The sequence below is a fragment of the Colossoma macropomum genome, unplaced genomic scaffold, assembly GCF_904425465.1.
Source record: "Colossoma macropomum unplaced genomic scaffold, Colossoma_macropomum, whole genome shotgun sequence".
Lineage (NCBI taxonomy): Eukaryota > Metazoa > Chordata > Actinopteri > Characiformes > Serrasalmidae > Colossoma > Colossoma macropomum.
Genome location: NW_023495967.1, coordinates 812,500 through 824,578, shown reverse-complemented (window position 1 = coordinate 824,578; position 12,079 = coordinate 812,500). Strand labels below are relative to the sequence as shown.

At 37.0% G+C, this 12,079-nt stretch overlaps 1 protein-coding gene across 5 annotated transcripts; it reads right to left on the bottom strand.

Annotated features, from left to right (window-relative positions):
• Positions 1-435: 435 nt before the first annotated feature.
• Positions 436-12,079, bottom strand: LOC118803857. 5 transcript variants are annotated; one of them, XM_036564374.1, is made up of 9 exons: positions 11,836-12,079; positions 9,898-9,970; positions 8,124-8,330; positions 5,896-6,089; positions 4,724-4,757; positions 4,568-4,647; positions 3,685-3,745; positions 2,370-2,462; positions 436-588 (listed from the first exon to the last, which is right to left on the bottom strand). In XM_036564374.1, the coding sequence occupies exons 2-9, from the start codon at positions 9,965-9,967 to the stop codon at positions 467-469; spliced, it is 861 nt and encodes a 286-aa protein (XP_036420267.1). In that variant the 5' UTR covers positions 9,968-9,970; positions 11,836-12,079; the 3' UTR covers positions 436-466. The 5 variants fall into 5 exon arrangements, with proteins under 5 accessions (XP_036420267.1, XP_036420269.1, XP_036420270.1 ...); XM_036564376.1 differs by having other exon boundaries at positions 4,568-4,641; XM_036564377.1 differs by having other exon boundaries at positions 4,568-4,632.

Below are 12,079 nucleotides of genomic sequence, written 5' to 3'. Positions count from 1 at the left end.
CTCTCCTCCATGTCTCTAAACATCTGATCAATGTCACATCTATTCTTGTTTCCTGACACCATCTTGTCTATCTTCTCCAGAAGCTCTGAGACCTGAGAGCCATCTCCACTCTCCTTAATGTTGAGACTGTGAAACCTGTTCCCACATTTCTCTACAAGTCTCTGGACCTCCTGGTTTCCTGATTGGATAAACTCTTCAATGTTCTTCTCTTGGACTTCATCAGTAACAGTGAAAAGGATCATGGTGTTCCTCCAACATCTGTCTCCAAAAATCTCCTCCATTTTCTCCAGCATCCCTTTTTCTTCTCCTTTAGACTCCATCACTGGTATGACTAGGAGGAAGGCGTGTGGCGCTCTGGCACAAAGACTGACAATAAGCTCCACGTTCTCTTTCAGCTCCTCAGGAGTGTCCACCACAGTCATCTGCCTCCTATACACCTCCGTCTGTCTACCCTCACTCTGCTGACTCACTGTAGAATCTCCAGCCTTTCTCCTCTCCTCTGTGCCAGGATTATGTTTTCTGCTTCAGACCCAGTCCTCCCCACTAGCACCAGCCTCAGTTCAGATGCAAGAATCATTTCCGAGAAATCTGGAGCACAAACAACACATACAAACACAGCTGTAAGTGGCAATTCGGGGGTCCAAGCAAAATTAACCTCAAATGAGGCCCATCTAGTGATCAGGTAAAATGTTACTGTTCAAGTTAATGCAATGAAATATGGCAAACATGGCATTAAATCACCAGCTGAACAAGAAATATGCTTGTACCAACACACTTCTCATGTGCAAACCTGGGATTTGAACCCAGGACCACTGGAATTGGAGCTAGACATTTGACCACCAAGCCGCAGCATGACTTTTTCCCCTACCTAGTGATTTCAAAGACAACATATACATTGGTTGAAAGCCCAAGCAGGGTAAGGTCAGGTAAAACAAAGTTCGTGATAATGTCATGAAATGTACAGAACATGGTTTAAACCAGATTCAAGTTTGCTTAACAAGTTTATACACTACTTTGGTGGAGGTGCCTCAGGCAGGGCCTAAACTCTATACTGTAAATTTAAAGTCCGACATTTTCAGGTAATATTTTTGTAACGACTTCTCAACTTTGAGAGTTTAGTATAGTATTTAAACCTTAATAAAGTTTAAAAAAAATACCATTCACTCACCAGTCTATACAGTCCATATATAGAAACTAACTGTGCAAAAACAGCACATTTTGAATTCACTGTTTTTCTGATGTCATACAAACCATCACATTTACATATATCCACCTATTCAGCCTTTAGCTCTGCCCACTCACTGAAGTTATAAGGAGTGCTTCAGCCCAGACTGCTTTTTGAATGAGGCATGATACAGGAAAGCCAATCAGAGCAGAGGTCCTTTACATATATCACTCTTAAAGGCACAGTAACAGAAACAGCCTGTTTCATTCTAAGGGATAAACAGAAGTTGGAAAATGTTGATGTAAAAATGAATTATGACCATTTCCACAATATAATTCCTCAGTCGACCTTGGGGAAAAAATAAAATACAAGAATAATGTAGAATATGGGCTCATAACTTAGCAAATGAATTGAAATTGTGCACTAAAATTTGATTGTTCTCTGTAGATGTTTTCCTTTCAAATTTTCAGTTCAACAAAACATGTAATCAGTTAATGAGGCTTTAGAAGGTTTTTTACAGGGTTACTACTGCTGTCACACATCCCTCCGGCTCCGACTTACCCAAAGACTCAATTTCCCAGAACCCCCTGGGAGATCACTTGACTGTGGAACTCCACAGTCCACCAAGCACCGTTCACAATCACCTGAATACTGATCTGTTTCACGTGCTCGGTTTGTAATGTGACTAGTCCTAGTTTAGTTTATAAGCCTAGGGCTTTAGACTAGATACTTTACGAGGTATTGCTTCTCCTAGTGGAGTTACTGAGCGTTTTCTGTTTGCTATTTTGTCTTATTATGAACTTTGACTGTGTTTCTGGACTTTTTGACTTTGCCTTTTTTCCTTTTTTGGGATCTTGGTCTTCTGATTTCACATTGTTGTCCTTTTATGTATTTTGTCTTTTTTGGATTTGACCTGTGCCTGTTCACTGACTAAGAGTATTGTCAAACCATTTACAAGCAATACCTCTTTTCTTGATTTTACTGCCAGTGTCTGGTTGGTTCTGTTACGTTTCAACTACAGTGTTCCATATGTATGTATTCTTTTAATGTCCAAAGTAGTCAAACATTTTAATTCTGAGTTGAAACTCAGAAAAGCAATGTCTGATCATCAAATCATCAGACTTCATATACTGGTTTACCACATCATGTTTAAACAGTAATTAAGAGAAACAGTACCGAAAGGTTTAGTAAGTCATATACTCACTCATGTTCATCAGTTTGTTTTCTTCTTCTTCAATTTTTTCTCTCAGTTGCTGCATTTTCTCATTTTCTTCAATGAAGGCATCAAAATTAAATTCTGCAGAAAAAAAAAAGAAAAAACACATTTAGCTTATATAAAATATTTGCAAAGAAGGTAAGTTGCAGACATGATCTTTAATGAGAAAAGACACAGCGCTGTACAAAAGTCTAAGACCATCCTTGATTTATTTTATTTTCTGTCAGAATAACCATTAAGTACAAGTTCATTTTTCAGGAGATGTTTCTGAGGAGATTACGTGAGATAATCATGTAAGATTCAGATCTGAAATTATCCACAGGTGTTTTTGTCCATCCTTCCACTGTGAGAAGACGACTCAACCCTATGAGTCTGAAAGAATGTGTAGCTGTCAAGAAGCTCTTACTGAGAAAAGGATATAGACACAAAAGAATCATGCAAAGAAGCTGCTGATGTTTTCAGAACAATGGACTGACCACCCCAGAGTCCAGACCTCATCATCACTGAATGTGTTTGGGAATTTTTGGGTCATAAGGTGCAGAAAATGCAAGCAACTTCTAAGACTGAACTTTGGAGGTGTGGAAAAATATCCCTGTAGATTTCTTTGGAAAATTAAGAGCAAGAATCCAGAAAAGAATAGAAGGGTGGGCACACTAAATACTGAAAAAAAAAAAAATATATATATATGTTTAGGTGTAGTTTTTTGATGTCTTGTACTTGATGGCTATTTGGACTGGAAATTATATAAATAGAACATGAACAGCTATCTTAAACCAGACTACTTTTTTAACTTGAGAAGATATTACTGAATTAGTGTTAAAATACATGCTTTTCCCTGATTTACTAAAAAGTATTTGATTTTGTGCATGACTAACTGGAACTGTATTTCTAACACATTTATTTTGAAGACTAACTGTTAGCTAGAGATACTGTTTCACTAGCAATATGTAATTTTGATCGCACTCCAGACAATAAAATTGCATGGACTGGAGGAGTTTCAGAGTGCAGTTTCAGTGCAACCTAATTCCCTAGTAGGTTTGCCACTGCATGTGTTCTCCAAGAGGAACTGTATCAATATGTATTGATTAGAACTTTGTACAACACCTTATTCCAGTAATGAACTCTATCCAGGTAGTCAACTTTTGCGAATAGTTGAAACATACAAGCCCTAATCAGTACTGCCCTTGACCTACTGATCTAAGTACTCTCACTGTTTTATATCCAAACAGATTACATCTGGGCTCACTTGACAGCTCGCTCTATGGTTACAACATGCCTTTCATGTTATAGTTCTCATACTTACCACTTGTTGCTTCACTTCTAGGTGTTGTTGAGTTCATCTGGGCTCCAGATGCTGCAATTGGCTGTGAACAAGTTGGATTGTAAGTTATTGTTAATTGGTGATATATTTCTAATAGTCATATAAAAGAAGGCTGTGAATGAAAGGATAAGTAGAGCAGCTCTGTATCACTTTAGAACCATTTTAGTAATAGTTTCCAACAGTCATTACTGTAGTAGTAGTAGTTTCTATGCAGTTTCTACCCAAAATTGTGACTGATTTGGAAATGAATGGCTGTATAATGGATATTCATATGGACTGATAAGAATTTGCAGGTTATATTTAGGATAAGACAGTGGCCACAGAAGCGAAGTACAGCCCAGCAACAATCAAACACATTTACTGCTTATGGTAGACTGTGTAATAACAATGGTCTTATATGTGCATTGGCCAAAGTCCGTAGACTGCACAAGTTCATTGTATGCTCAGGTGTGCTGCAGGTCAGATTATACATTGCAGACTCTCTTGTGATAGATGTACAAGGCAAGATAATTATGATGCTCTGTTTAATAGCCTACTAGTCCCTAATAGCCATATGACAACAGACTATAGACAATGTTTTGCCTGAAACAACACATTCAGTTGTGAATTAGGAGAGTTTACAGTCATTCATGACTGGGGAAAAGAGGACAACATGGAATGCTCACTCTCCAAAGTGTAGGCTCATTGTTCTGTTTGTTATGTGGTCATTTCAAGGCAGATCACTCTACATGTGAACTAAAGGCTGGGCCAGACTAACATTGCCTATCTAATATGGTGTCAAAATGTCTTAATAAATGGACCAATAGAAATTGTGCCCCTGCACAATTATTTAGAGCATGAAGTGGAAAAAAGTAATCATACTCACCTGTTGTGAATGATTATCTTGAGATCCCCTGAACCTTCGCAGTATTCCCAAATCAGGGAAACCACCTGCAAAGCCTTGAACTGTTGTAAGTCATTTAACTGCATTTTTTGAGGAAAAATATTTATGACATAAAAGAAAAGTACACTTTTTTCTTACCTAGTATATTAATTGCCATTCCCTTTCCTTGCACCTGAAAAAATGGAACAAAGCTTAAGCCCAAAAAAAGTCATATAAAAAGATATTCAGTACAGTTCAATAGTGTTAGGCAGCCAAGTAAACTGTTTAAATTGACGTATTTCAGCAGTAAGTATGTTTACTATGTTTACAACACACTGATATATTAGCATTATCATGTTGTACATTCACTGATCACTTTATTAGGTACATTTACCTTGTATTTACTCTCACTGAAGATTTGTCTGATCCATTTACCGTATAGGTGTACTTGGTTGTTGTACACTTACATACTGTAGTCCATCTGTTTCTCTGCATACTTTTACCCTGCTCTTTCATTATCAGGACCCTACAGGACTACCATAGAACAGGTATTACATGACGTGATGGCGCTGGACTGAGAATAGTCCACCAACCAAAAATATCCAGCCAACAGTGTCCTGTGGGCAGCATCCTGTGACCACTGATGAAGGACTAGAGGATGATCAACACAAACTGTGCAGCAGCAGATGAGCTGCTGTCTCTGACTTTACACCTACAAGGTGGACCAACAAGGTAGGAGTGTCTAATAGAGTGGACAGTGAGTGTTCAAGACTGTGTCACCACCCCTACAGTGTCACTGCAGTGCTGAGAATGACCCACCACCCAAATAATATCTGCTCTGTGGTGGTCCATGGGGGTCCTGACCACTGAGGAACAGGGTAAAAGGGGGCTAACAAAGTATGCAGAGAAACAGATGGACTACAGTCTGTAATTGTAGAACTACAAAATGCACCTATATAGTAAGTGGAGCTGATAAAATGGGCAATAATGGTAGATACAAGGTACTTGTAATATCATACAACACATAATAATGCTCAGTGAGTGTATTATGTCATAAAAGAGCATAACTACAAATCACTGTATATTTTGATAGTTTTTATTTTTAATTGGGCTGTTTTTTGTCACATTTTGTCAATTCTAATGACTGTTTCACAGTATGTAAAATATTTTCTGACATGTTCTTGTGAGACAGTGAATACAATGTATTTCTGTCATTGTTGCTGCTCATGTGATTGACTCATTAAGCTACCTAGATCCAGTGGGCCATAACAAGTGAAACATTTATACACAAAGTTGGAAGGTCTTAGGTGAATAAATAAATATAAAAATACCTGAGGTTTGATCCACTTTTTAACCTGCTCTATTGCTTCATCATTCTTCCTGCACTGCAGCAGTCCTTTATCCTCATAGAACAGACAGTCCACTGTGAGTGTTTTCTCTCTGGTTACAGCTCTGCTGCTGTCTGGTACAGTGCACTCTGGCTCAAATGTGTGATGGAGCACCACTAGAACAGCAGGCTTGGAGTCTGTAGAAAAGAAATTAGACATGTACTCATACCGTGCCTGCTAGAATTGCACCTTTGGCAAGAATGAACCAAAAAAAAAATAAAACTTGGGCAGAAACCAAACCATACAGAAATAACTAGAGCTGGGCACTAAAATTTGATCCCAAAAAGGTACCGATCGAAGCATCTCGGTAGTAGCGAGTACTGAAAAGTCTCAAAAAATTAGTGCCTGTTTTCGATACTTTGCATAAAACGCAAATCACGAGGGATTATTGGAGTTAACCTTACTACCAATGCAAAAAAAAAAATGTGACTGGCTCGATTGTTGTCTCTACACTGTTTTATGAGGGTTGTTGTCATTTCATCAAATCTGATGAAATATTTAATTACACATGGAATTAATATCAGTCGAGAAAACTGCAGAATTTTCGACCTGCCAGATATGGAAAATCTGGGCTAAATATATCACGACCACATGCAGACACCAGTGTTTCCAGTGATAAATATCATCAAGTAAGTTGATGGTTTACTGTGCACCTTTCTCGCTTTGCCAGAGAAAACTAACACTCGTTACTATGCCTTTTGTCAGCATTAGGATTCGGCTAACGTTAGCATAAAACTAGCATGTATTAGCTAGCTAGCTGGCTACAATTCACCCACCTCATGAACGTATCTGTAATGTTGATATAGTTCATGTTTCATAGGTTTCATAAATGAGCCCTAATAACTTGCATGTCGTTTTCATGTTGGAGGTGAGAACTTTGACAGTGCTAGAGCCAGTTTACCAGTTCTACTCCTGCTAATGCGGCTGCCCACGGAGAAACAACCCCTTTCACTGTAGCAGAGAAGCCAAGGCCATCAGTTGAGAGGAGGGAAGAATGCCACAGAGCAGTAAACAGTTTTATTGTTAAAGGATTGCAGCCCTTTTCAACTGTTGAATCTCCCTGATTTAGGGAGAAAACGTGGGATAGATCATTTGTTTTATCCCTCTATGGCATACCTATAATTGTGGTTACAATAACGAGTTTGTGCTTTGTGAATATGTTTTTCTCTGTGTTTTTATTTATTCAGAGAGATGACAAAAGCATTAAATCCCAAGTATCAACCCCCATCCAGAGATATGCCATCAAACACACTAATATCTGCCTGGTATGCAGGAGAAAAAGAAAATCATATTAATAATTATTCCTTTTTTGTATTTTTGTCACAATTAGAAAAAAGGTATCAAAAACATATCGTTTAGGTATCGATAGCGAATTAAAAGTATCGTATCGGTATCAAACTTTTTCAAACGATACCAAGCCCTAGAAATAACATTATTAAAACCTGATCTAACTTTACAATATATTGAGAGCTAATTCCTCTTTTCAAACCCTCTCTGTGAAGATATTAAAAATACAAGTATAAAATGTGTTTTTGGCAGTTTAGGGGTGGGTAATGTTTTGGGGGGTCTAGGGTGTGGGTAGGGTTTTTCAGGAGTCTAGTAAGTGGGTAGAGTTTTAAGCGATCTAGTTGTGGGGTAGAGTTTTGGGGAGTCTAGTTGTGGGAGTATGGTTTGGGGAGTCTAGTGGTAGGTAATGTTTTGGGAAGTCTAGTGGGTGGGTAGGGTTGTGGGTGATCTGGTGGGTGGGTAGGGTTTTGATGAATCTTGTTGGTAGGTAGGGTTTTGAGGGATCTAGTGAGCGGGAAAGGTTTTGGGCAATATAGTGAGTGGGTAGGGTTTTTGGGGGATCTAGTGGGTGGGTAGGGTTTTGGGGGATCTAGTGGGTGGGTAGGGTTTTGGTAGATCTAGTGAGTGGGCAGGGTTTTGGAGGATCTAGTTGGTGGGGTAGGGTTTTGGTGGATCTAGTGAGCGGGACGGGTTTTGGGCGATATAGTAGGTGGGTAGGGTTTTTGGGGAGTCTAGTGAGTGGGTAGGTTTCAGGCTTCATGACTATGTGTAACATGTCCAGTGACTATATTCTATTACTATGTTTGAACTGAACATTAAATGACAATAGGAATCATTTGGTGTGGCCAATGAAATAAAAAAAAACAAAAAAAACAACAGAATACCTGGAATATTATGAAGCTTTTTCAGAGCTGCTTTAATGTCAGTTCCAGCACGTGAAACAACAGGACAGAAAAGCAGAATGACATCACACTCCTTCTTTTCCGACACCTCTTGCAAACCTGATACTTCTCTCTGAAGACGTTTATTGAAGTCCTTGTGAGAATTCAGGGTCTCTCCAGCTACAATTGTGAGGTATTTCGGTTTATTTCCTGATAAATATAAAAAATAATATTAGTCAGTGTCAGTTCAAGTCAAGGACATTTCTGGATATCAGTTTTTTGGGCATTTTATAGATACATGTAAATTATAATGTCAATGAACGATATATTCAAAATATTGATATTAAAACCTTTAAGGAGTAATTAAAAAAAAGGTTAACAATAATATAACAACATTAAGACAACAAAACTGACTTTAGTTTGAAGATGTTTTAAGAAAAGACACTTAGTATTAGTTTTTTTTTGATGACATATTAGGTTAAAAAATGCCTCAAAATTAATTTAAACTTATAGAGCTCTTTTAAACTCACTGTGTAGCTTTAAATATTGCATCCCACAGGAAAAGCAGAAACATTACAATTTCCAACATTTCAAAAATTTCCAGGGACGATATATATCTTCTGAATCTAGTGAACTGTATGTGATCTATTTGCATAAAAATCCTTTCATTTTAAAAAGGGATTAAAAATAATAATAACAGTACTTAAGTTTAAGGAGACATGATTACATATACACATATTCCAGTGCCCATACCTGTGAGTATGACTTTCTTTAATTCTGAATTTATGGCCTCAAATGTAGTGGAATTTTAAATATGATTTGAGAGAAATGCCCTTTATTATCTACTCATTATCTGGATTGCTTGTTTTAAGCTTGACCTGTAAGATTGCACTTCTGTTTGTGTAGCAATCTAAGATACGGAAGCTTGCAAAGATCATATCTTAGTTCATCAGTATATATGTACTCTGCAAGTCAGACCACTTCATTTATTTAATTTCCAGCTAAAGTGGCCATTAAAGACTCATTAAGACTTATTAAGTAACTTATTGTTCACCATCAGGAACAAAGCAGACATTGACACAGGAGCCTTAACAACTAAATATAATATCAGATTTTTCAGTGTTTGCTGTGTCCACTTTTTGCATTTATTATAGCTTCTGTTCTTTCCAGGATTCTTACTTTTAAGTATTTCAAAGAAATCTGCAGAGATATTTTTCCACACCTCCTAAGTTCAGTCTTAGAAGTTGGTTGCATTTTCTGCTTCTCGAGATCCAAGTAATCCCAAACACATTCAGTGATGCTGAGGTTGATTTTTTTTTTGGAATGAAGGACAGAAACACCTGTGGATTTTTTTCAGATCTGAATCAAGAGTGGAGCTTGATTTTCTCCTCTCTCTCAAAAATTAAAACTTCAAGTGCTGTTTGTCTGATGGGGACCCTTTTGGTGGTCTGGCAGGACTTGCAAGTGGTTGTATCTTTTAACTGCTTTTTTAAACTGCAGTTTTGGAAACTCCTGCTTTTAGTCATTTTGCTTTGACCCTTTCATTCCTTATTCAACTGAATTATCTTATATGTAATCACTTTGGAAAGGTCTCCTGAAAAATTAGTAACTTGTAGTTAATGGCTGTTTTAAATATCCCATGCTATCAAAAAATCAAAAATAACATTAACAATAACAATAACATTTGGAAGTCTAAAATGTACTCCCGATGTGACTTTTCCCCCTCCAAAATCAGGATATTAGACAAAGAGTTAAAATGATCTTTTTGGCATCTTACCAAAATTAAATCCTGCTGTATTGCTGGACTGAGGTTGACCCTTATTACAATCACCTTCTTTTGCATCCATCACCTGTTTGAGAGAATCAAAAACTGAGAATCCTATCAATCTTTTACTATGCTTGCCAGTGATGATTATATCAGAACCTTTTCAGTATACACTGTAAAAAATGGCTCCATGTGGTAAGAAGTATATTAACTAGTTTTATTCAACCTAAAAAAAATACTTTCAATCAACGACTCTTTCAATCAACATCATTTTCTGAGTTGAATAAAATGAGTTTAATTGCTTGTTACCATATGAAGTAATTTTTTAGGTTGATCTGATGAGCCATTTTCTACAGTGTATGAAAATTATACACACCATTACACACAGGCCACCAGTCCATCACAGGGCACAAAATACCATTATGCAGTGATGGACGAAGTACACAAATCATGTACTTGAGTTAAAGTAGAGATACCCAAGGTAAAATATTACTCCAGTAAAAGTAGAAGTTCCTCCCTTTAGACCTCCACTTGAGTAAAAGTACAAAAGTATTTGCTTTCAAATGTACTTAAGTATTGAAAGTAAAAGTACTTAAAGATTAATTATGACTTCAATGTCCTATTATCATTTTTGTAAGAAGACTCTTGCTTCATTAACTCATTTTAGGTGAAAATACTCCAGTGTCAATCTTGGTGAGCCAATCTTTTAATAGAATGTCATTAATTAGTCTGACGCTGATGTCTATTCAATTACCATAAGCACAAAACACTGAAGGCAAACAATTTCCATTATGTAGAACCAAGTGGCTCTGAAATAACTTTTTGCAAACAAGCAAAGTTTTGGTTTAAGATTTATTTGCAACTTAGTTACAAGTTTAAATTGAATAAAAACTTGCTTTGAACACTGCTGCACTGACATTGAACTGTTGAACCGTTGAACAGGTCAAAACACATTAAGCCAAAAGGAACAACAGATTTTGCATAATGTAGTGGAGTAAAAAGTAAGATATTTGACTCTGAAATGTAGTGGAGTGAAAGTAAAAGTCGCCCAAAATGGAAATACTTCAGTAAAGTACAGATACATGAAAAAACTACTTAAGTACAGTAATGAATTACATTTACTTAGTTACTGTCCACCACTGCCATTATAGATAGTTATTTTATTATTATGTTATTCTGTATGCAAATCTGAGTTTAATTATACAAACATAACATATATTATTTTGTCTGTTTTCTTGTTTTACAAACTAAGAACAGAACTAATTCTGCCAACAACTGACTGTAAATATTAAATATGTGACTTGATCATTAACCAAAGGGCAAATTTGGAGCTGAAAGCTATAAAAAACCCCACTTGTCTGCCTGATCAGGACTGTGTGTGGTTCTGATCACACAGTGTTTGTAACTATGACAATATAAGCAAACCCTGGACACTAGGCTTTTCTGTTTACTACTTTTTTCCTTTCTTTTTTAAGCTTTTATTTTATGGCAGAGGATGGACTTCAGTTTGATATGAGATACAGATCACAGAGGGGATTTATTCAACTGGGAGTGACTGTCGTAACCACCATGATACTGAAAGTGATTTCTTCTTGGTCAGCTTCGTATTCAACTTTTCTGTTCCATTGTTGTAATGTTGCAGCAGTTTTATTTTGGTGCCTGTACAGGAACCAGAAAGTAACACCGTTCTTCAGATCTGCAGCCACACAAGTCTTCTTAGTCGAACTTTTTCATCAAAACAATAGACCTAATGCATAATATCTTCAGCAACTCACAGCACTTTCACTTTGATACTCAAGCATATTCACAAACAAGTACTTTTATACAATTACTCAAGTAATAACTGAACAAGAGTATTTTGCTTTTACTCACAGACAGAATTATTGTACTTTGTCCGCCCTGAAGAAGTTCTAAACGTTTTGTTTATAAGAGATATGAGCGTTTACTTACTGCAGCTGTTCTCCACAGAGACTGCGCAGGAATGCAGGAAGACTAGAGTTTCATTCTGAGTCAGACCCATTTGCTGCCCACCACACTTTCGCTTTAGTGGTCTCAGCTTTAGGGTGCACTGCAGTCTTGTTTAGTTTGTTTAATCACACTTTATTTGTTCCCCCTGTGTCCAGTTGTACATATGGTCTGTTATCAGTTCTGCACACTCAGATCTTTTATCAGCTCATTCTCACATTGCTCTACA

What these genes read in the sequence shown, in the direction of transcription:
- LOC118803857 (XM_036564374.1), bottom strand. Translation starts at nt 9,967, where the DNA reads ATGGATGCAAAAGAAGGTGATTGTAATAAGGGTCAACCTCAGTCCAGC. An exon ending in AAAGCTTCATAATATTCCAG is followed by an intron (nt 6,090 to 8,123) that starts GTATTCTGTTGT and finishes TCTTTTCTACAG; the next exon opens with ACTCCAAGCCTGCTGTTCTA. An exon ending in AATGGCAATTAATATACTAG is followed by an intron (nt 4,648 to 4,723) that starts GTAAGAAAAAAG and finishes GACTTACAACAG; the next exon opens with TTCAAGGCTTTGCAGGTGGT.